General features: G+C 34.3%; 1 protein-coding gene across 1 annotated transcript in view; it reads left to right on the forward strand.

Annotated features, from left to right (window-relative positions):
* The window catches only part of LOC149796722 (tryptophan 2,3-dioxygenase-like), a 32781-nt gene extending 15395 nt beyond the window's left edge, over positions 1 to 17386 (forward strand). The window contains exons 4-15 of the mRNA XM_089961368.1: positions 2363 to 2453; positions 3943 to 4010; positions 5041 to 5106; positions 7284 to 7345; positions 10953 to 11028; positions 11835 to 11945; positions 12897 to 13007; positions 14649 to 14705; positions 15254 to 15308; positions 15828 to 15965; positions 16638 to 16728; positions 16867 to 17386. Coding sequence (XP_089817494.1) covers positions 2363 to 2453; positions 3943 to 4010; positions 5041 to 5106; positions 7284 to 7345; positions 10953 to 11028; positions 11835 to 11945; positions 12897 to 13007; positions 14649 to 14705; positions 15254 to 15308; positions 15828 to 15965; positions 16638 to 16728; positions 16867 to 17002 — 1062 coding nt within the window. The 3' untranslated portion in view covers positions 17003 to 17386. The remainder of the gene's footprint in view (positions 1 to 2362; positions 2454 to 3942; positions 4011 to 5040; positions 5107 to 7283; positions 7346 to 10952; positions 11029 to 11834; positions 11946 to 12896; positions 13008 to 14648; positions 14706 to 15253; positions 15309 to 15827; positions 15966 to 16637; positions 16729 to 16866) is intronic.
* Positions 17387 to 26179: the final 8793 nt, after the last annotated feature.

Consider the following 26179-nt stretch of genomic DNA (forward strand, 5'->3'; position numbering starts at 1 on the left):
ACTAAGTGTGACTATACTTGGAAACATATACACATATGAACAATATTCTATACACAGGTATATATATATATATAACTCCTCCGATCGGTGCAATAATATACGCTTGGTTGTGTGTAAACATCATATGCATCAGTGATAATATACTTTTCTGTGTGTAAATGTATGCTGAAGAAGTCGTACAATTGTTCAGAACCCTCAAGCCCAAGCTCTTCCATCGTAATTATTTAATAGAACCAATCTTAGACTGGCAAGATATAGTGTTACGACTCTTAAACAAGGAACAGGAAAAATATCGAAAAGTCATAAGTGTTCAATCCGTTCCAAATGTTTCGAGTGGATGTATTAGTTCCAAAGATATTCTGTATGGTAGTTTGCATGTAATGATGTATCAACAATACAGACGAATCACTATATTATAATCCGAAAATGTCAGAAATAAATTCACAGTAATCCCATGACAGTTAGAAATTAAAATAGTTTTTAAACGAATTCACAGTTATTCCGTATAGCTAATTTTTAAATGAATGTTAGAGCACTGTAATTCCTACGAATGTTTAAATTCAATCAATATAGCAATCCTCTTCATACATATCTTCCAAGACTGTTTGTACTACTAAGAATGCCTAATTCTACGAAACAACTCTATTATAAAGAATAGCAATACAAATTAAAGAACATGTCATACAAGGTTTGAACGAATCATCTCGGTATTTCGAAATCCCTGTCAGGAAACAGATCATCTGCTCTAACACCGACTATTTATAAATTAGGACAGCTTGGCCTTTCAGAACTCATGTCCTGGAGGTAGGTCAAGTGGTGTTTGCCTGCGCTATAACCTTATGACTTTATGAATGAATCGACGCACTTGATACATGTCTCATATTACAGTGCGAACATAATATTGATAAGAAATGTAGTATTTAAAATGGTATTAACAAAATAACCCTTACGAATTATAATTATGAATGGCCATTTTGAGCTGTCCTTAAACCAGTGGTTGCTATTATGTGAGTAAATAGTCATGGTTATATATTTATCGATTTACAAATTTTCCCCAATCATTCAAAAATAGGTAACGACCGAGGGAATTTATGTTAAATATGAGTGATTAGGTAAAAGATACACATCGATAAACATCCAGCCATAATCATTTATCAAAATAATTCAAATGTTCCACTTTGCATCCTCAAATCAAAGGATTCTATCAACATAACATTTTGTTTCAGGTACAATGTAGTTTTTTTTCTTTGCATTAGCCTCTACGCGTGGACCCAGGACACATAATCCTTACTTCGCTGGCCAAGGGTCGTATATTTTTTATATAGTACTATAGATATGGAGAGTGTCAGAGAGGGTCAAAACAGTGATCTAAGGAACTTTGTCGCTCTCTAAGGTTTCTTTTTTACCCTGCTATTAGGACCCCGAGTGGCTGAGTGGTCTAAAACGCTCACCGTTACGAACCACTGCCATCTCACCTCTGTCTGCGTGGGTTCGAGTCTCGGGTTCGGCCAGTGTGGGTATATGAGAAATCTTGCCAGTAGCTTCTCGTGGGTTGGTGGTTCTTTCCGGTGTTTTCCCGGCCTCTTCTTCCACCATTTATACTGGCCGCCACGTATAGCCTATTTTATGCTGAAAAATGAAGTTAAACCAAATAACAACAACAACAACAATTACCCGGTTATTGCGTTTTGTGGACATTAAGCATGTACAAGGCACATGTTTTTTTAGTATTCATCGTTATTACTTTGTATGTGTTTTTATCTTTCAAAACAAATATCGAATTTATTTTTATGAGATTTCCTGCCTGCACATCACATGAATATGATCTTCAATAACGGCTGATATAATGTATTCTCGAAGTAACAATGTAGTAATTTATGAATATAGAGTTACTCCTTAACATTGCCGTATGTTTGTTTAGCTACAAAGGTGATTGTTGCAGGAATAGCTGTGGGATTATATTGTTTGAACTTCTAAACTTTAAATCGGACATTTTACCTGGACCCTTGTGAGCGGGGAAGGCGATACGTGAGGGGGGAGGGGGAGGAAAAGTGTTGTTGATGTTATTAATAATTTGTAACAAGATTATAACGCTGTGATCAAGTGCCCATTAAGTCTAGAAATGAAAATATCGTTCTTGACCTTTCGTGGACAAACACTATCTTCACGTTTGTGACCAAAGTCACCGCAGATCTCTCCAGGCAATATGACCAATGGGCAATATTTCAAAATCAGGCACACGCATAGATAGTTAATACAATATCTTTGATGTTTGAGAGTAAAACATTGTATTTTTTATTTTTTTTTAATCTTCCATTTTCTTTTCCACTCTTTTTTTTCATTCGCATTTACACTTTTTTAGGTTAATCAGCTTTTGGACTGTCAATCCCTGGTCAGCACCAAGCACGGGAAAACTGAACACGATGAGCACCTCTTCATCATTGTACATCAAGGTAAGATGCTTTACTTATTGCTTTTCCCATTTTAATGCACCGTCAATCATGGGCAAGGCTGTGAAGTTACACCTTCTACGGCTTGTTGGAAATTTCCCCTCTTTTTTGACACACCTTCCTTTCTTGATAAACAATATAATACATACTTTAAATCAATATGTAAAACAGAGGTATTTGGAGTACAGCCTAATACAATATTGAATAGTACTTGGTGAGGAAGCTTTAAAAAAAGGATTTAAATTATCTGATATAATTTTTAAATTGACTAAAATGCAGTTGAAATTTAGGAAACTTGAAATTATTTTAATTAGTTTTAAAAAATTGTATAGGTAATCAATAAATATTTCGATCTATAGTTCAAAACTTATAGGCATCTAATTTAGTTTGGAGTCGGCAGAACTTGAATGAATTCGACTTATAGCTACGGACTAACAGTCCGGTGCTTATCGACTTTATGACGTTAATGTTGGGTTTTTAGGCCTTAAAATGGGTTTCACCAACGACGAGTCTGAGTCGCAGATAAAACAGATATCTGACATAGTAAAACCACCACAGAGTCTAACAATTCTCGAAGACATTAATTGTTATCCTAATTATAATACACTTTGGAAAGTTTGTGAGAACTAAGGCATGGAAGGCTCGTCGTCTTGTTACCTCGTTTATCAAGAATTTCTCAAAACACCAGGAGCAAAAATTGAATTATCCTAAATGACTCAGAACGAGTTCAAAGGGTTTGTAGAGGTCATGGCATCGTTTTGTGCGCTATCTGGGGAGCAGTTTGGTTCAACACATTCTTTTTTGTATGTGCGATTTTCTTAATTAATGTCTTTTCCAGGTAGGATGTCTTAACTTATAAAAATAATACACTACGACAGTAACATTTTTGTGTTAGGACAAACAATTATCGCAAATAAAATCTTAATAATGTATTCTGAGATATCCATGAACAGTCACGAGAAACTCCATGGCTATGTCACCTACGAATATTTAAGGGAAGATAACTCTAAATCTATAATAAACACGACTGTAACTCATATGTACTCCGGCTCGCCCCCACCCCACCCCACCCCCACACACACTACTTGCTATGATCACCCGCATATAGAGGCGAGAGAGTGGAACCTGCCCCCATCCCCAAATCCAGCCCCGGTTTTACCTATAAGCATGTTTAGGTCTACATCCATAAAACATAATAGCTGACAACTACATGGTTTCCCGCTCTCTGAAATAATTCTGCGTGCGCCACTGCCACTCTTGATTTGATCCACCTTGTCTGTATTGCTTCCGCTTGCTCTCAAGTACACTTATTTTCGATTACTTGAGCTTGCTTTCGACTGCATCCCACTCAATGTCGACTTCTCCAGCTCGGTCTTTATTACTCGAGCTGGCATCGATTAATTCAGCTCACTCTAGATTATTGTCTTTTACCCTAGATTTTGAAAGATTTTTGAGTTACATAACAGTTATGGATATCGACTCTCTATTTCAGCTTTCGAGCTATGGTTCAAGCAAATTTTGTGTGAACTGGACTCGGTTTGCGAGCTATTCCAGTCTCTGGTAAGTGTTAGCTTATGTTTATAGATCTGCGAAACGTACGGTGTGTTTCATCAGTCTGTTTAATGTGATACGCATCAACCATCTTTTTTGTTTTGCTTCAGTTCGTAATCGGTAATAAGATACTATTTAGTTAGTAGTTAGTAGAGATTGCAGCGATATATTAGATATAATGTATGCATATATATATATATATATATATATATATATATATATATATATATATATATATATATATATATATTCTCATTCGCTACATATCGATTACGACGTATGTCCTCCAGTAATGTAGCGATTCAGGTGCAGTCCATTTCGATTACATTGTGCACAAAAGACGCATCCCACCACCACAACATCTAGAAATCTACAAATCTGGGGTAAACAACGTCTTAATCGACATTAAAATAATTTCATATCCGTTGACGAATAATTCGACGGTGAAAAATAACAGCTTGTTTTTTGCTTTATTCGTTTGTTTTGTTTTTTTTTTTACTTTGCTGTTTTAACCATTTATTCTGATAGTATTTTTAGATACCTTCATGAAAACCCCCATATTATTCACTTCATGGAAACCCCCATATTATTAACTCCATATTATTCCCTTCATGGAAACCCCCATATTATTAACTCCATATTATTCCCTTCATGGAAACCCCCATATTATTCACTTCATGGAAACCCCCATATTATTCACTTCATGGAAACCCCCATATTATTAACTCCATATTATTCCCTTCATGGAAACCCCCATATTATTAACTCCATATTATTCCCTTCATGGAAACCCCCATATTATTCACTTCATGGAAACCCCCATATTATTCACTTCATGGAAACCCCCATATTATTAACTCCATATCATTCCCTTCATGGAAACCCCCATATTATTCACTTCATGGAAACCCCCATATTATTCACTTCATGGAAACCCCCATATTATTCACTTAGGAATATTAATAAATATCAATTCCTCAAAATAATAAAATAATAAATAATTCATCTGTTTCAAGTTGTCACTTCTATATATTTTTAGGTTTCGGACGACGGCAAGGCCTTTACTATTCGTATCAGAATGCAGCGCATCAATCTGATTTTGAAGGTAAGCCACATATCTGCTCTGTTAAAAAGTACGAAATGTTATGAAGCCGTGTTTCCTAAGACACTAGTGGAATATTTTTACGATCGACTAAAGTTAAGCGCAACAGCTGTTCTTGTCAACAAAAAAACCCTATCATTCCCGACAACGTTGCTGACAGAAATATCAAGCAATCAAGGAACAAGGCAGCATGATATCAAAGACGTATATTTGTGTATTGGCGTAAAGCTTTTCAAGGCAGCTGATGCAATGAAACCTTATTAGTAAACGAAATAGATACAAATATTTTTGTCATAATGTCCCATTTTTAGTCCTTAATGTAGCATGATAGTTGCGGTGTATAAAATTCCCATCTCGTAAATGTGTCGTTTTGTAATATGTTAACCACATTGGAACTGAATGGCTTTAGATTTCATTAGTTTCTGAAGTTTTCCTTGTTGAAAAACATACTCGTTCCTGATGGAAACAATTGTTGACTCACCCAGATGCATTAGAAAAACAAACTGGGTCCAAACACGTTTTACTGTCGAAAATGTTTAATTCGCGATGTGATAGGGATGGTATACAGTGTTTTGTCCAATCCCTTATTTTAAATCTGATTAGTGACTTTAGTTTGCAAAATTAGCGTTAGACTTCCTGAACATGCATTGTCGCTGGCACTTTAATATCATAATAATTCTAAATTTTAATGAGCTGAACTCGTTTTCTACTGTTTTTTCTATTGAATGAAAATGGTCACGTAATACTGGTCTGAAATTTGTTTTACACATCGATAAATTCTGCGGACTACTTTTGGGTCCTTGTTTCCAGGTCATTTTATGTGAAGTTTTATCTATATCAACGCCTTGCACCATAATGATAACAGCAACAAATCCCACCCACCCACGCCAGTCATTTCCGATCAAAATTTATAAACCTTTGATAAAAATCGGCCATTAGGCGTTAAACCAATGTGATTGACCTTGACCTTCCTGCACTCCAGTACTCTACCCTTTTGCCGAAGAAGTCATATAGCAGGCTTTACCAGCCAGTTATCATAATTTATTGCATTTCACTTCGATAACATATTTCAGCAGCTGTTAAAGGTCAGGGTTATATGAAGTGAAGGGGATCTCACTAAAATGGACAAGAGTTTGCTTTTGAAAGATTGAAATGCGCAGAAAGCTAGAACAACCGATGCCATAACAACACGTACCATACGCAAGCACATTGTTAGAAACAGGAATAGCCTGGTTTACATATCATCAGCAATTCTTTTTAAATTACAAAAATGATCATAACAAGTTCCTTGGATAACGCTTTAGCATATATTACTACATAAAAATCGACCACTCTTGGCTAACGAGTATTGGACTATTTATTATGTCGCAGAGAAGAGGTTAACGAACGAAAACTTCGAGATACCTACAAGCGAAAGCTTTGTAAATGAATCGGCCGATATGAAGACAGAAAAAAGTAAATTGGAATTAAAAGGAATAAATGAACATGGCTGGGTATTTATCGATGTGTAAATTGCTACCTAATCACTCACAAAAGTTAACATAAAGTCCTTCAAACTTTATATATACTTTATGAGCTACTGCGTAAAATTTGCACATCGATAAATATCCAATCATGATCATTTAATACTATATTATTAATGAACTCTTAATGAAATCATTACCAAATCCCATATTTAGACAGAGTTTTGAAAATATTCGTTTGTACACAGACTGTTCGTGTTAGTTAGTGCTATATCAGTTGAAGCTGTTGGTTCCTATAATAGGGTAGATTGTTTGTCATGAAATATAATACAAAGCTATCTTAATGGACAGTGGGTTTTTGGAATTCCTTACCGTCGTATGTCATTCACTTTGGTTTCCTTACCTTCGTATGTCATTCACTTTGGTTTCATTACCATCGTATGACGTCCATTTCAGTGTTTTTGTCTTCGCATGACATATAGTTTGGTTTCCTTACCTTCATATGACATCTATTTTGGTTTCCTTGCCTTCGTTTGAAATCTGTTTAGGTTTTGTTACATCGGTATTACAGACATCTCTTTGATACTAAAGAAGTACGAGTATTTATTTGTCAAGAACTAAAATAGCATTAAATAGCACAAATACATGTCCGACTAACGTGAATAGAATATAATAAATAATTAGACATTCGAATCTTTCTCTTTTCTCTCTTTTCAGCTCATCCTCGAGCACTTCACAATCATGGAAACCATGACTCCCATGGACTTTCTGGAATTCAGGTAATTTTTAAATCGTCATACATTACTACTAAATCGCTGTTATCTGTACTAGTTCATAATGTGTCTCCGAATCGCCATGAGCAAAAAAAGATGAAAATAAAGTACAAATAGTTTTAGAAACTAATGAAATGAAATACAAAAGTCAAACTGTTAGTAGTAAGGATCGTAATACATGTTGTTAAAACTTGTGTAATAAAGTATAATATACAAAATACCAAATCATAAAGGTTGATTTATATGCGAGTCTTTTTCAGACTTAAAGTATTTTGAACGGGAACACATCTTAGTAAATAATCATATCATAGCACATATTCAGAAAATTTATGAGGTACAGATCATATGTACCTAATCAAATCTAAAAATTAGGAATATGTCAGTCCACATTGTTAAATTAAAGTCATTAGTAATGCCTATATTGCTCTTCAGACTGCTGACAGATCACTTCATGTGAAATGAAGTTTTCAGTAACACTAATGCTTAGAGTTCAGACTGCTGGCAGTTCACTTCACGCAAAATGATGATTTCAGTAACACTATAGCTTTGTCTTCAGATTGCTGGAAGTTCACTTCAGGTGACATGATGTTTTCAGTAAAACTAATATTTAGTGTTCAGACTGCTGGCAGTTCACTTATTGCGAAATTATGTGTTCAGTAAGACTATTTTTTCGTCTTCAGATTGCTGGAAGTTCACTTCATGTGACATGATGTTTTCAATAACACTAACGCTTAGTCTTCAAACTGTAGGCAGTCCACTTCATGTGACATGATTTTTCAGTAAAAGTATAGCTTAGTCTTCAGACTGCTTGCAGTTCACTTCATGTGAAATGATGTTTTTCTGTAAAGCTAATGCTTAGTATTCTGACTCCTGTCAATTTACTTCATGTGAAATTATGTTTTCAGTATAAACAAATATCGCTTAGTCGTCACACTGATGGCACTTCACGTCATATGAAATGATGTTTTCAGTACAATTAATGCTTAGTCTTCGGACTACTGGAAGATCACTTCATGTAAAATGATGTTTTCAGTAAAACAGTAACTTGGTATTCAGACTTTTGGCAGTTCACTTCATGTGAAATGGTGTTTTCAGTAACACTGTAAATTAGTTTTCAGAATTTGGGCAGTTCACTTCATGTGAAATGATGTTTGCAGTAGAACTAATGCTTAGTCTTCATACTTTTGTAAGTTCATTTCATGTGACATGATGTTTCCAGTAAAACTATAAATTAGTCTTCAGACGTCTGGCAGTTCACTTCATGTGACATGATGTTTCCAGTAAAACTATAAATTAGTCTTCAGACTTCTGGCAGTTCTATTCATGTGACATGATGTTTCCAGTAAAATTAATGCTTAGTCTTCTGATCTCATGCATTTACTACATCGCAGTGAGGTTTAGAAACTTATGCTTCTTACACCGGGTGACCGTAAAGATTTGCCCAAAACAAATATTTAATTTTGCTCGCAAATGTTGCTGAAAATCAGCATTTGCACGGAATGAAATAGGAATTTATATAGAATTAGCAACATAAATAGAGACACCTATAATTGTCTCGTGGTAGTTTTCCTTAATTTACCACTTAGATGGCTGTTACATTTTGATTTGAAAAACCTGTAGATACAGAAACTGACAGAAGCTATCAATTTCAAGGAATAAGTACTATCTAAAAGACAAATTTTTACCTTCCCTTTGCAAGATATGTTGTCATTTCCCTTTTGCAAGATATGTTGTCATTTCCCTCTGCAAGATATGTTGTCATTTCCCTTCGCAATATATGTTGTCATTTCCCTTCGCAATATATGTTGGCATTTCCGCAACAAATGACAAAACTTTTGTATAAAGCAGACATATCCGTAAATGTGGGAAGCCTGGACACATACATACATACTTCTACAAAATTATGACTGCATTAGTCACTGTAAATAAACGTTACTTTCATTTATGTCTCAGTTTCAACAGGCATCTGGGCCCCGAGTAGCCGAAGGTTCTACGGTGCAAGCCTTTACAGATCACTAATATTTTAGTTTCGGCTTGGCCGACGTTGGTTTCACCAGTAGCGTTTCGTTGGTCTGTGGTTCACCCCGGTGTTTTTCTGGGTTCTTCCTCCACTCTAATGTACTGTCCGCCGTATATAGCCTATCATGTATTAATAAACAGCGTAAAACCCAAAGAACTACACACTTCTTTACGCTACATCCTTATGATTCTTTTGATCATATGATATTCTCATTTTCTTGTAAGCAGGTTTGCATACTTTTTTCGAAACTAGTTGTAGCAAGTTTGAGAAAGAAACAAAGATCTTGCGAAATGATTTGGTGTGGTGTCTCGATGACAAAAATAGGTCCGACTAGGTGCACTGTCCCCTTGAAAAGGTTGTGATGTGTCGAGGGTGATTACATTGAAAAGCACATAGACATACTGGAATGTTGTAGATATTTTAATGCTACTATTTCCTCACTGGTTATGTTCGTCTTCTCATATGTCTCCATTCCTTTCTTCTATGTTCTCTTCTTTTAATTTTATGTTTCTACTTATGCTTCTTGTTCCGACTGCTACAACCACAACGACTGCTACTGCGGATACTGTAGTTGCTGCATTGTTTGCTTTAATCCTTCGTGCGGAGTATTTATTACATATAAACTCCTTCGGGGAAATAATAATTTATGTACGCAAAAGTTTGAGAATGCTTGTCCTTGATCACATGAACAAAGCATTAGAGATGGTGTTGATTGGCTTACAGAAGATTGTTAAACAACTTTAAAGCAAGTAGTACAGCAACATCATCGATCTTCTTCTTCCCATTTCAAACTATACTTGAGATATGGAGGTTATCATAATTTATTTATCCCCACTTTTTATAAGCTGTCTTTGAAATGCTTCCATTTAATAAATGAAGTAATATTTATAAGTTTCCAGTACCTACAAGGACATCAATAAGCCACTCTAATTAATGCATCGAATACAGCAAATTTACTGTCGTCTAAGATGTACAACAAAAACCTATTATCCGCGAGTATAATTGTTACAACTGAGCTAATTACCTCTTTACAAATACATTGATGTGGTTACATATTACTATGCAATTGCTTTGCAGGGCTACTTATCTCTCTATACTAATACATTTCAGTGGCAACTCATCACTCTACCAATACATTTTACGGGCTATTAATCTCTTCTCTAACAGTACATTTATATGGCAGGTTATGTCTCTATCAATCCTTTTCCTTCTACTTAGGGCTAATTATCACCGGCATCATATTTTCAAATTCAACAGTTTCGTCAGATCGAAAACAAACTTGGTCTCTGACAAAACCTTTTACAGGCGACTTACATCTCTGTCAGTACATTTCAGTCGCTACTCATCTCTCAGGGGCTACATTCAGGGGCTACTTATCTCTATACCAGTGCATTACAGGGGCTACTTATCTCTCTATACCAATATATTTCAGGGGCTACTTATCTCTCTATACCAATATATTTCAGGGTTACTTATTTCCCTACCAATACATTACGTGGGCTACTTATCTCTCTATACCAATATATTTCACGGTTACTTCTCTCTATACCAATACATTTCAGGGGTTACTTACTCGCTATTGGTATATTTCAGGTGCTACTTATCACCGGCGTCAGGATTCCAGAGTCTACAATTTCGTCTGATCGAAAACAAGCTTGGTCTGGAAGAGGTACAAATCTCAAACAAATTCATTCCTTGAGCTAATTACACGCGTGCTTACGACGTTCCGAATAAGGTTCGAAATAAATTAAAACAAAGAAACATCTTTCCTGATTGCACTGAAAGAAAGAGTACAAACTGTGTTTTACTCAAGTAGAAGTATTTGCGTGCGTTCTAATTTGCATCTTTTGTTCTTTTCCTCTAAAATGAACCTATGTTTGTAGTCGAGTCTATGCCAACTGTTCCATCTAGCCCAGCCACAGCAGTAACTGAAAATCAGAAATTGATCAACACCGTATGCTTTGTTGATCAGAACACTCGGCACATGAATTCGGATTGTCATCAAATAAATATTATATCGACTGAATAATTCCTATATTATTATTATTATTATTATTATTATCATTATTATATATATATATATATATATATATATATATATATATATATATATATATATATATATATATATATATATATATATATATATATATATATACATACATACATACATACATACATACATGCATACATACATAGTGTCACTATTCAGGTACTTTAATTTAAGCAGCCAGTATACTTGAAAGGCAAATAACAGCATAACAGAAAGTAATTATTTAGAATTTTTATTGTATGTATGACAAAATGTCTCCTTTTATGTCGTGTCCATCCTAATATCTTAGAATTATGCTTTATTCACCAGCCACAAAATAATCTCTCTATCTATTTTCTATTTTTTTTTATTTTTTTTAAATTGTTAAAAATCAAAAATTCAGTTAAAAGTCAAATATAATGTTTTCTTTTGAATGTTTCCAGGGAGATCGTGTCCCGTACTGTCAGCAACATTACACGGTAGTATTTAACGACCAGTCCAAGCAGTTGGTGAAGAAGTCCCTTACTGAACCCAGTCTTCTCAAGGTCGTGGAGGTACTGTAGCATGTGAATGTGCAACAAAGATAAAGCTTTTTTCCGTTTTCTTTAGCTGCCAGAAGTTGTTTCATTTATTTTATATGGCAGTCGATCATATCAGAAATGTAAATCCTTCGAATAGGAATATGTACCACATAAATGTACTTAAAAACTAGAATAATCTTAGGAATATATACCACATAAATGTACTGATAACTAGACAAATCAAAGGCAAATAAAACGAGACATGTTTAAGATATGCTACCATTAATTTTGAGGAAAAAATTTTAAAACCATCATTTCAAAAAAATTCTGAGGATGGATTTGCCATTGCATTCTGGTTAATTGGAACACAGTATCTCAGAGACTTTTAGGATTTGCTGGAGTCACAGATCCTAAATTTTCCCGATACTTTTTATTAGATGCCAGCGAAGCAAGTTTAAGTGTGGACCGAAACTCCGGAACATGATCACTTATTTTTCGGATTCTTTGTAGGTTTATCGTTATCTGTATAACATCATTGTTCATAGATATATACGAAACTTACCTTATTAGTATATCAATTTTGCATTGCACACACACGTGTGTGTGTGTGTGTGTGTGTGTGTGTGTGTGTTTCAGCATTGTTCACAGATTTATAAGAAACTTTACCATTACATATTAGGATAAAGACTTTCCAAATTCGGAAAAATTTTTAAATACTCAGTACACGTACACTATATTTTGGAGTATGAATTCATCCCGGGATGGAGGGTGACGTACAGGTTTTGGGGTAGGAGTAACACCTGTGCATATATATGCTTCAGTAGATTCTGAGAACTCATTCATTCAATACATTTTATTTTCCGAATGACAGTGTTTGTATTCTCCTTGACAACTTTATCGTTAAGTATTGCAAATATGTTGTCCAGCGTACATCAGAAATTTAGAGCAGTTGTGCCAATCGGATCACAATTTTTAAATTGACAGAATTGGCTGGAAAATACCCCTGGACTTGAGGAGGATGAGTTCGACTTCACGGCCAAATATGCGGAAGGCATAAAGCGATATTTGAATGAGGCATATCTCATTCCGGCACAGGTAATTCTATATTAGCTTTACTGTTTTCTCATTTTCATCCTTTTTCCTTATCTCCTAATTCTGGTCCTCAGTTTCTTTTATCCCTTTCTTTCCTTCTCTTCCTCTTTCTTGGCCTCAGCTAATAAAAAATCGCGCAATGGATATTCATGCAAATATTCCGTATGTTCCAGGGTCGGATTTAGATGGTATTTGGGGTGGGGATTCGAGTATTCGATGGAACTCTATTTTCCTGTGAAAGTATATTAAATATTACATTTCAGTGTTAAAGACAGAAATGTGCCCATTTTGAGCGAATTCTTTAAAACTCGAACCAAAGTAGCAAAATTACTGGATCCACCTGTGGATTCAGTACATATAATGTGTTTTTTTCCCAGATGGATGCTGTTATGTGTAACTTAAATCCTATGATCTCTTTGTTTTTTTATATATATATATATATATATATATATATATATATATATATATATATATATATATATATATATATATTACATATAACGCATATTACTATACATATATCAGCAGAAATGTTAAAACCCCATTTACACATGCGTGTGCAGTATTCACACAAAGAGAGTGAACCGTCCTTCATTCTTCTCAAATTTAACAATGTAGCTTAACACGAATATTCAAATTCAAATCTCTTTCATTTAGGCTAAGTAATAAATAATTGACGTTTAATTTTAATTAAGTAGAGTACTGTTATTTCTCTATAATCGATATTCTTTCGAATTTGGATGTGTTCAAAATTTAATTTCTAAATGACAGTAATTACGTGGATTATCTGACACATTTTTGCAGAAAAGTGTTGTTCAGGGTGATGAAAGCCTGATGTAAAAATGTGTTTAGAGAAGGATCTATGATGATTCTTTTATATATAATAATACTAACTCACAAAGACATCAGTCGTCTAGTTATAGTGAGGTATAGCACGGACACTGAACAAGATGTCAAAAATAGGTTGATCTGTTATGCAGTTTACAACTGCGGATCATCCATTTATAATGATGTAATCATACCACTGAAACTCGTACACAAACATTTTTTTTTCTCGTGAAAATTCGTGTGTTATAAGCGGTGTAAATAAAAGTAAACTTGTAAATAAGTTTGGAAGGAATTATGATATGCACAATATATCCATTTAAAACAAATTATTCAAATTATTAGATATATTCAACAAAGAAATGTCTTACAAACCACACCCTCTCAGAATAAGACTTGCACAGTATAGGAAACAATCGCAAACTTCAGCGTGTTACTCATTGTCGTAGCTGACAGCTGTTCAGTAAACCTAAGGAGAAAGAGTTTCTAATAGTTCTGTTAAAAAGATTTGTTATTCTAAAACAATTTGCGTGTTTGGAAATGTTGGTAAACGTCATTGACTTATTTTCTAACTTATTTGTTGTCTCCGACCACTGAATAATGTATGTTGGTAATTCAAGGAAAATGTTATGAGAGATAACCAATTGGAATTTCCTCACCGGTCTTCCATAGTTCCCTCCCCTTATATTTTTTTCTTTCTTTCTTGCCTTTCTAAACTCAACAGTCACGTGTTTGCATGAAACAGACGCTTAAGACATACGTTGTAATGTTACACAAATAAAGATGGTCCCCATTAAATTGACACTCGTTTAATTACAGAAAGAAACCGATCAAACGAAGAAAACAACAATCATGGCTGAATATGAAACAGCGAAGGTACACACATACGGGCGTTTCATGCATGCAGAGAAAATTCTTGAAACAATTAAACATAAATAGTCATTCTTGCATTTTTAGAGTAATTTCTTGTCATTAAACGTTATTGTTATTGTCGTTGTTCATTTTTTATGGGATATGGCATATTTGTCTTAAATATCTTTCCAATGTATGCATATGCATTATCTAAGATAAGCTTGTGATTAAATTTGATTTCAATTTTTTATTCTAATGAGATGTAAAAGGATCAAACAGTGCAATATTATTGAGTCCATGTATACATATCATATTATAAATATTCGTTGAGTGATATTTACAAACATGACATATATCATCTTTAGAATCATAAACATCTTCAAGAAGAATGTATGTTTTATTATTAATTCTATGTCTAAGAAATGTTTGAAACACTTCCATGCGAAATTACAAAATCTATCAAACTTTAAATCTGCCATTCCAATGCACGTGGCTAGCTGTTATTACCACTTTATATCAAAACAATGTTCGATCTTTCTCTCTGTCTCTCAGCAATGTTTTGTACTTTTCAGAACAATTTTGACTCCAATCTGGATCCTGAGAAGCACGATGAACTGGTCAAAGCAGGTCCTTATTTATTTTTTATGACATAAAACTAATTCAGTGAGGATACAAGCAATTTAATGAAACCAACATGACGATTTTCTACCTTTTTACTTTACCGGCCATTTAACAAACGTATATTATAAACAGTTTAAGCTAACGAGTTCTGGCAAAGTTTTTATGAATTAGCGTCTTGCATGCATTTTATTGAAGCCATCCTAGGAAATGTATAAGAACATGTCATTCTATGGAATAGGTGACATTATGTATATTTGAACATTTGCATATCGAGACAAAGGGTAATATATGCCATGAAGGATTAAATTATGTAACCTTAAGACGATAGTGTGATGGTGTCTATGTATGTAGATTGGTGCTAAAAATGGAACCATCCTCTCTACTTATATTTTTGTTATATATCTATATATTTTCTTCTGTGTCTAAACTCTTCCGACTGTCTCTCTGCCTGAATTTATCCATGTGCTTTGTCCCGCTGCCCGTTTGTCTGTCTATTTTTCCGTCTCATCTGTTTGTTTTCACCAGGTCACCGGCGCCTGAGTCATAAGGCTCTCCAGGGATTGCTGATGATATCGTTGTACCGAAACGAGCCTCGTTTTAATCAGCCCTACCAGCTGCTGACCCTTCTCATGGACATGGATTCCTTAGTGGGCAAGTGGAGATGTAAGTTAAACAGAACATCCATTGCACACGTGTGTGTGTGTGTGTGTGTGTGTGTGTGTGTGTGTGTGTGTGTGTGTGTGTACGTGTGTGTGTAGTTGCTGTGTGTGTTTGTCTGCCAAAACAAACTAGTGTAATTATTAACCTTTTCAACGAAGAAATTCAGACTGATAGATTATTACTCAACCTCTTTTCATTAGTATTATCGATGTCTTTGCTGCTAATAAGATCTCACTTCTCAACGTTAATGGTAATCACGGATTTATAACACTTTCCTGTACAACCGATTTTTACAAATTAATCAAACATTTAGACAAGGGTCAACGATTTTCTGTATTCGAATGGGTTTAGAACTTGCATCTAAAAAAAACTCTTAATTTGAAGAAGTTGATCTTTAAACAAATTATTTAAGCACAAAAGCACTAAGCTGAAATTATATATATATATATATATATATATATATATATATATATATATATATATATATATATATATATATATATATATATATATACATATATATATATATATATATATATATATAGCTCGTTGCATTCAATATGTTTGTCATGGGTAAATGGTAACCCTTTTCCACGATGAAGCACATTTTATTGCTCTCTTGGTCGCATTTGCTATTGTTCCTTGCACAAATCAAAAACAATTTTCTCCCTTCAGACCACCATGTTCAGATGGTACAGCGCATGATCGGAAGCAAGGTTGGCACGGGAGGATCTTCTGGTTACCATTATTTGAAATCTACTGTCACGTACGTACACTTTGCCTACGACTTCTCATACATACATTTAAGATCGAAGTTAAATTATTAATAAATTACTTTAAAACAATTAAAACTCATTTATTTAATCGATTTTAATTCAACGTATTTTATACTTTTATTATTCAGCGACCGCTACAAGGTTTTCGTAGACCTGCTCAACCTATCAACTTTCCTTATTGAGCAGAAGTACATACCGCCTTTAACTCCATCCATGAAGGAACTGCTGAGTGTCTTCTCCAAGCAGCACATCTCCGAGGAATAATCTGGACGCATGGCAACGGACAGAACAAGAAACAAACGAACCAGCAAGCCAGATGGTTTATTGACATGAAAATCAAACTTTTGATTAATAATGATAGATGTGAAGTTAAAATTAATTGATCCTTAAAAATATGGTTTTCTTCTTCTTTTTTAAACATTGCAAGTATGTGACCATGACGTAAGCAAGTGAATTTTATTTATTTGTATTCTTATTTACTTTCCGTAAACGGATCATTACTTGTTAACAAGAGTTCATATGCAATGTATTATTTGTCGGGTGTTAGATGTTTCGTTAATAAAATTGATCTGGTTAACTGTTGACACATCAGCTAGAAATGTGCTAGAAAACGAAAACATATCTGTTTGGAAAATATATATATATATATATATATATATATATATATATATATATATATATATATATATATATATATATATATATATATATATATTTAAGAACATTAGATTTCTGTAAATATTAATCTGTTTTCTACCAAAGCAGTCGAATACATATTTCTGGACGGCCATGTACATATTGGTTGACTGAGATAAATTTGCAAAAAGTTGGTGTAAATATTATGTTAAGCTCAAGATAGTTTAATCCAACTTTAGGGAAAAAGGGTCAAATAATTGTTTTGTTTTTTTTCTTCTAAATAACAAACAAGTCAAAAATGAGTAAATATTGAAGCTGTATGACACGAGAAAGCTCACATATCCGTTTTGGTCACTACCCTGCAGGATGTATGAAGTTCTCAGAAATTATATTACATCCATTCGATTGCTTTGCTTATAATGAACACCTTTCCTATGTATAAATCAGATGGACTCGAGTCTTTGTATTTGCATATGTATCGCTATTGAGTTATAGTATATATGAGGTCATTCTAAGAGGAAAGATATTGATTCCACATGATATAGGCTGTGGGCGTGATTGACTAACTTTGTTTATCTTTATCTTCGTGATTGTCAAGAGGTTCTAAATGTTGTTACATTACTGTTATACTTTCATCTTCTATAAAGACGGAACTTTTTGGCAAGTTGACGAAAATTATCGGATATTAATGTATATCACTAATCAGCCATTTATCCGTCGGATTTAATCTACAAAGGGTGTTGGCCAGAACGATCACAAAAATGCTCAGCAGACTTTGACGCGGTTACTTGATGACGATTCATCGAGTACAGCGTTTGTTTTCTTTTGTGGGTTTTTTTGTGGTACTGTTGATTTTGTTTTTCTTTGTTAGATGGTTTAGTTTTTGCAAATAATATTGTTTACGTTTTAGTTCAATTTGAAGACTACTTGTCAATGTAACAACTGAATAATTTTTCGCTGATAAAGTTTAGTTTTGTTAAAATTTTCTTTACTTATTTATTTACTTTCAGAATAAGATCTTATAGGTTCTGAATAAGCGAAAACATTGGGTTATATTTTTGTAATATATGTGCTTAGAGGAGAGATAAAGACAAATATTTATTTTCAAGAGCAGTCTAAAATGGTGGCTATTGTAGGTTTTCTTTCCAGGATGACAAGCAGAAGCTTGAAGATAGAAGATATATGCTGTATAACAGGTTTTTGGCAAGGGTTCTAGAATGCATAAATGTTCAGTGGAATGGATGGGCCAGCGAATTGGAAATAATCCAGATATAAACATCTAGATTTGTGTTCGGGGGATGAAGACGACAAAGTTAGTGCAATAATTTAAAAAAGGCAAAATATAAAGAATCATCCCGACAATAAAGGTCAGCATAGAAAGCAAATCTCTTGAGTCATAAGAATCAATGTAACATAAAAACTTTCACAATTTATTTTCTCCATGTTGTAACTATATGTGTTCTCTTTTTATTTATATTTGTTGAGTTTCAATTTGTTTTACGTTTTCGTTGCTTCTTTCATCTCATCACTGTTTGATAATAACGCATTATATATAGTGTATTATTAAACCAGACACTGATTGCTAACCTTCACGTGGTATCTTTCCAGTACTAAGACTGATCTAGCAAATTGTTGTCCCATCTTCGGTGTTGTGTCGGAAAAAAAGGATAAATTTGTTCAAACATTTTTGTGATTATTTTTAGGCACATTATATTATCTCTTAAAATAATAATAATAATAATAATAATAATAATAATAATAATAATAACGTCATTCAACACGCCTGGTATGTTGCTGAACAGATCAATTAAATTAAGAATACTGTTGATCAAAGAGTAAATCAAGGACGTATTTATTCAAATATCTTTTTTCTTTACAGATACGTAATGATTATTGCTAATTATACATAATGGTATATTGTGAATATACTGTTTGATATTTTGAAAGGATACCATGTTTTTGCCGTAGCCAAGTGCTAAATTCGTCCATCCGAGATATCAGTCAGTACACATGCAATGACTATGATTATATACTCTCATTTCAAATCATAGTTACCAGATCGTTACAAGTTCGATTAGGGAATCAATCGCAAATATTGAAATTGGTATCATTTTTTCTCAGCTACATTAGTAATTTGAATCCTGACGTACATGTCTGTATTGGGTGAGTTGAATGACCTCTTCTTGTTATTAGTTATATAGCTGTATGTGACCATAGGCGAGAATTATGTATCAATTCGTATTGACGATGTACTTTTGCCTGGACCAATACTAACTTCAAAATGACTCCATAAATCTTATATAAGGTAACAAACAAACTATATAATGATTGCATCCCACTGAAATCCTTAGCATCCCACCGAAATAAATTTCGACAAACACAGTGACCTATCTTTAACACTTTCACGTACATGGACGTGTACAATTTCTGACGGTCTTACTTTTGAGAAGACAGTGTGGTTGAAATTTTCATTTGCGTTTTGGAATGGACATTTAATGATGTTGAAAGTGTTTCTTGTGAAGGGGGCTTTTCATATGTTTGCTTTAACAATACTTTATCTTCTCTCGGGTGCTTAATTTGTACATTTCACTGTCATTGTAAAGTGTGAAGGAGAGATAAAGAGAGACCAACTCATTAGCAAAATCTGATATGGCTGACGTACATTGGGTACTAACTTGGGCAAACGAAATACGGAATTTCTAGGGTCTCCAAGAAGTCTAACTTATCCAACTGCATTCAAAGAAATTTATATGAGATTGGATAAGAAACATTATACGTCCTCACACTGTCGTGACATATGTTCATATCGACGACGTATTTCGGCTGACGACGTATTCTTGAAGGATTGTTCAGTTACTTCGTACGTTAAGTCTCAATATCCGTACATGTGAACTAATTTGTGTTTGCAAGCGTAAATTTTAATAACATTGTAAATTGAGGTGTTACCTTCATACCAGACTTGAACTATTTTGTGTTTTCATATAAATCAAAGACTTATTGCTGCAGGGGTAATCAACAAATACCACTGGCAAGATTGTTTACTAATAACAAATAGGGAACAAATGAAACGTTGAAGTAAGGAAGGTAAGGTACTTTTGTATTTAAATAATAGTAATGAATTAGTTATGTTTAAACTCTATCCAGAGGTTTAAAGTATGAAATACCTGTTGAAATTTTGCAACAAAAATTAAACATTGGTGTTCGTTTCCAACACTAACTGCCATTCATTTTTGTCTTATCATCACGCAACAAGCAGCAAATCAAGATGGTGGTACAAATCCATATTTTGATGCTTATTGCCAAACTTACAGAATCTTCATCTATACCGTTGGTTTTGTTACTTTTCGTTTGTTTACTTATCCGTTCAGTAATAACTTTTAACTTTATATGTGGAAATATTTGTGTTATTCAAGAGTTTATAAAATATACATATCTAGCATTTCTATATGCGTCAATCCTTTTTCATTTTCCGACCTCTAAGTTATGTTTATTTATATCATTAAGTTTTTTTTTCTGTCCTGGATCAATAAAATTTATTTTGTCTTTGCAAAATCTACTATCAATGTATTGTAATGTATAGCTTGCATATCAAAACTGAGTTGTACAAAGATTCAGAACAAAATAGGAAACCAATACAGCTCTAGACTTAAGTCACATTTTTTATAAATACATTTCTTTTCAGATTTAATAGAAAAAGATTATTACATCATACAACACGAATAAATCATTGTTTATTATTGATAATGTGTTCTACTTTTTATTCCTTTCCCGTAATCTTACCATCTCATCAGAACAGCAATATTTTTTTAAACAATGTTTTGTTAAAAATACCTTGTAAAACCTGTTGTTAATTCTTACTTACATGACCAACATTCCCGAAGTTTCATTTACATTTGCGATCCTCTAAACACTCTTCTATAAGTTGTTTTAATGATATGAACCGGTAAAATAAAATATAAAACAATTACCATGATGATAACCCTTAATTCGATGCTTTGCATTTGACCTGCCCCTTGTATTTGATTAAAAATGACTTCCAATAAAAATTCAACGTGGGTTGAGTCAGTGGTAAAGTTTGGTGCTTTCTTTACAAAGTGGCATAATAAAGAGATAGATTAAAAAAAAACAAATGATAGACTGATTGATCCTTAGAAAAGTATTCTACCTGAGGTGAAAATGTACACCACTAAGTAAATATAGGAAATTATCACAAAAGAGGTACAAGCTAGTACAATGTTTGCAGATGACAAAGAAGCCAGTTTGCAAGCAATTACTCATCTGCATATAATCTTCACGTATGTAACTGTGTACATCCGGGTAGTATGTGTACACTGCGGTAATATACTGATAATTCTTAGAGGACTGGCAAAACCTGACATAAGCATACTTTTCACAGCTGTCGTTCCCAGGATGCACACACTTCACGGAACCATTACCTTAGCTGGAATAGTCTGGTGACTCTGGTCAATCAGTCTGGTTCTAATATTCCGTAAATTTATTCTGGTCTTATCTGGTCTTATTACTAATAAACTTTCGGTTCAGTACTTCGTGCAACCTATATAGAAAACATATTTCCTTCCATTTTCATCAAAGAAAGTGAAGCTTATAACAATCATCGTTTAACAGTGTATGAAAACTAGCTAGAGAAGAAACAGCGACACCACTTTTATGGGGGGTGGGGGTGTAATATCAAAGATAGACCAAAGTAAGCGTGAAAAAGGCCCGACAGCATACATACCAGGCCTCATGTATCCACAATGGCCTGATTTCGACTATCACCCTGAACTGTCAATGCAGATAGGCAAAACATAGCTAATGTTGAAAAACAACATTACCGATAATATATATTCCATTACAAATGGGATGCGATATAACTTTGTACTAGAAATACAGTAACCGTCATCAATCATAAAAAAATAGAAACGGATGAACATAATAGGCCCAGAGTCATCGGTCCACATAATAGGCGGATGTACTAATCGCCCACTACTTCTGGGGCAATTAGTGGATGATCATGACGAAGAATCTGCATCAACAAAAAGCATGCACGTGCATTACCATACTAAACAAAGTTTACATTCAACACTAAATAAAGCCCAGTTATGGAAGCGATGAATGATAGAATCCATCATATGCATCGGTGTAGGATAGGAATTTTCACCAGCGGGTGGAAGTTTCCCACCCTACACTGAAGCATAAGATTGGATTATTTATCTCACATTTCTGGACGCAAAACGAGGGCTGAAGTAAATATGGCGTGCCGTGAATGCTGTTGTAACTTTCAAATGGCAATAAACCAACTGAAATTTTAATTACCCCAAAGCTAGAGCGTAAAAAGTTAGGTTTGCACTGAAACTCTGATTGTAAACATTCAGTGACATTTAACCTTAATGGTATCGACAACGAAAGCGGTTTCCAACGCTTTTTAAAAATTAAACTATAGTTAGTCTAAAAGGCTGCATAAAACGGAAATTTTAAATTTGCCAATTTTAAAGACAGTGATCTCATTTATTTGTCTCCTAATGTAGAAGATTAGGTCCATATTTTACTGCGCTTTCTTTTGGTGGATGAGTGCATTGGTGTAAATTATATTCCACTTGAACCATTTGGTTGGCCCATAACGGAGCAGATAGTTTTGTGGCGGGAACATTGATTTATTAGCCCTATATATCCATGGTCAAACATAAGTGGTTTTATGGTCATCAAAGTTAGAGATTGTGCTAGCATCAATGCCTACTCTACATGCCTGATGTAATTTTGCCATAAGTTTAAAAACATGCTATGTTATTGTGGCCGTTAAGGCTCTTTGATAAGCGTGTCCAGCTCACATGCGGTAGGTTCTTAGATCGAATCTAGTACAGACCAGTCATGGTCGGCTGATGTATTATGTCCTGACGCATGCATCTTACTCCTATTGTCTCTACGCTGATTTTCATGTCTTGAAACACAAGTCAATCGATAAACGGAAAACAAATTCCATTTAAAAGTTTGGTGAATTTGACTAACAATGACGATTGCAAGTGTTTAGATAAGCATATGGTTCAGTCGTTGACACATAGAATACACATTACATATAAAGCACGTCAAAGTGGTGTGCTCATTCGTTTACATTTTTATATACACCTGATATGCCAATAGGTCAATTGCAATTACATTCGAATCTGAAATCAGATATTTGGCCAACTCTAGTGAAAAATAAGTCTGAAACATAATCTATAGCATATGACCTTTGAACGCGCCATTGCTTTATGGTCGAATAGTAAACGCGCCATTGTTCTGTGGTCCAATAGTATCAATTCGTTGTCAACGACACCAGTATGTTAACACTAAAAGATATTTGAAATTCTAATTCGAACGGCAAGCTACATTAAGACAGAAAACCAGATGATAATACATATAAGACATTTTGCTATAGAAACAGATTGATAATACATACAAGACATGTTACTATAGAAATAGATTGATAATACATATAAGACATTTTACTATAGAAACAGATTGATAATTCATATAAGACATGTTACTATAGAAGCAGATTGATAATACATATAAGACATTTTACTATAGAAAAATTAGTCATCTCATGCAGACTTTACGATCATAGCTTAAGCTCGGAAGACGTCAAAACAGCGAATACAGTGGTAAGCGACACTAATGCCTGGATTGCCGTGAGATAATGGTAGAGCCCCTGAAGAAAATGGGTCGGCATATGATCATTACTTCTTAACGTAGCGGCTGAACAACGTTACATGTTACCAAAGATTACCAGATTATCAGATATCATTAAGACCGGCATCCAGTACAGCTTTACTAAAAAAATGGAATGGCCTTGTGCAGTGAGGAAACTATAGAGGTGTCATCGTCGTCCTTGTGAGTACTGAAGTCCTTTAAGCCACCCTGTATCCCAAACAGATTAAGTATTGACACAGGTCTGTTGTATACAACAGTGAAACGTCGCTGCTTACACATCCAACAATACGGCATTACTGGATAATGAGGCAATCAACTAGTCCAAGAAAACCAAAATACCCTTAGTTTTGGCCACATTTGGAGCTGAAAAAATTCCCGAAGTAGTCTGGCATGAGAGACCTAGTATAGATTTCAGTTTTAATAAAACACTTGCAAGAACTTCAGATGTGATAACTACAAACTTGAAAACATTAATCTCCAGAACGATATTACTCCAAAATCAAGTGCATAGTGTTCTATTGATAAATGGACAAAAACATAATTGCTTTCTTTAAGGACTATATCACAAAAGAGAGCATTTTCGACAACTTTAACGTACCTTAGGCTGGATTCTCCTAGAATGATTTTAAAATGTGTTCTAATATTGACCATATAAAGTGGGTACGATCCCAAAACGTTTATCTACGAAGCAATATAAAAAATATTTCAGTGACTACAGAAGGCATACTGCACATGGTTGATTCATATGGTTTCCACTTAATTCAACAGTTAGTAAAGTCACTACATATTTGCATGATAACACAGAGGTCCGTATCATTATTAACCCTTACGTTACTGAGCTATGTTGCTTGTTGCTAATTAGGTCAATATGTATTGCCTTTTGCAAACTCACTTAAGAATGCTAAGACACAAAACAATGATAAATGTAGTTCGAGATACTTATTGGTATCTATATAGGTAGACATGAGTAGTGAAGGGGGGCACTTTAGCGACAATGGGAATTAGCATTAAAAACACCCTTGGGGCACTTTAGCGACAAGGGAAATTTAACATGGAGAAAAATCGTGGGGCACTTTACCGACAAGGGGAATTAACATGGCGATAAATCGTGGGGCACTTTACCGACAAGGGAAATTTAACATGGGAATAGAGTTTGGGCTTGTTTAGGGACAAGGGGAATTTAACATGGGATTTTTTTTAAAAAATTTTTTAAAAAAGGGGTAGGCAATTCAAAGACTATCTCTTTTCGAGAAATATGGCTGGCCCTGAAAAGGGCCTTTGGGTTTTCTTCTTCTTCTTCTAATTTCTTCTTTTCCTCCACCAAGTTCTTATTTTATCTGCTACACTCTTCTTCTCTTTCTTTTTTTTCTTCTCCTCCTCTTCTTTCTTCTTCTCTTCCTCCTCTTCTTTCTTCCTCTTTTCATTTTCTTCTTCTTTTTCAATTTTTTCGTTCCAATTGCGTATTCTTATTCTTTCCTCTTCATCCTCCTTCTCCTCCTTGATCTCTTTCATGACACCACTAATCTTTTCCTTTGCTTTCCTTAAGTTATTAATTTCCATCTTCACACGATGGGGACTATAGGAATAATGGTCTTCAACCAGTCTTAATAGCATCTGTTCCATTATTCCTAAGTTGTCTAAAACGTCTTGCAAGGTTTCTATTTTGCCCATTTGGTTTGACGCCATCTTCTTTTTATTCTTTGCAGAATGGTTTGAACGACGAATACTGTGGGTTATTATAGTGAAAGCGCGGACGTGATGGAAAACATCCCCTAAAAACATAAAATTAATCTTACCTAGATCATGACCCATCAACGCGCGTACGTGAAGTAAAACATCCCCCTACTTTTTCATTTCATATAATATAACCCCAACTATACTCTCCACATGCGCTAAGAAACATTAAAAAAACCTATAATCTACTATTCACACAAACATACCTGAGCTCTTACAAACACACAATCACACAAACACATACCCTCACATTTTTTTTTAAAAAAGAGTTAGTGTTTATATACACACTACTCTACCTACACACATTGGCAAATTGATCGTTATTTCTTTTCTAGAGTATTGGGTAGCCCTGAAAAGGGCTGTTTTGTTTGGAACTTCATG

Source organism: Sinohyriopsis cumingii, chromosome 6, assembly GCF_028554795.1.
Source record: "Sinohyriopsis cumingii isolate HCF-2022 chromosome 6, ASM2855479v2, whole genome shotgun sequence".
Classification (NCBI taxonomy): domain Eukaryota; kingdom Metazoa; phylum Mollusca; class Bivalvia; order Unionida; family Unionidae; genus Sinohyriopsis; species Sinohyriopsis cumingii.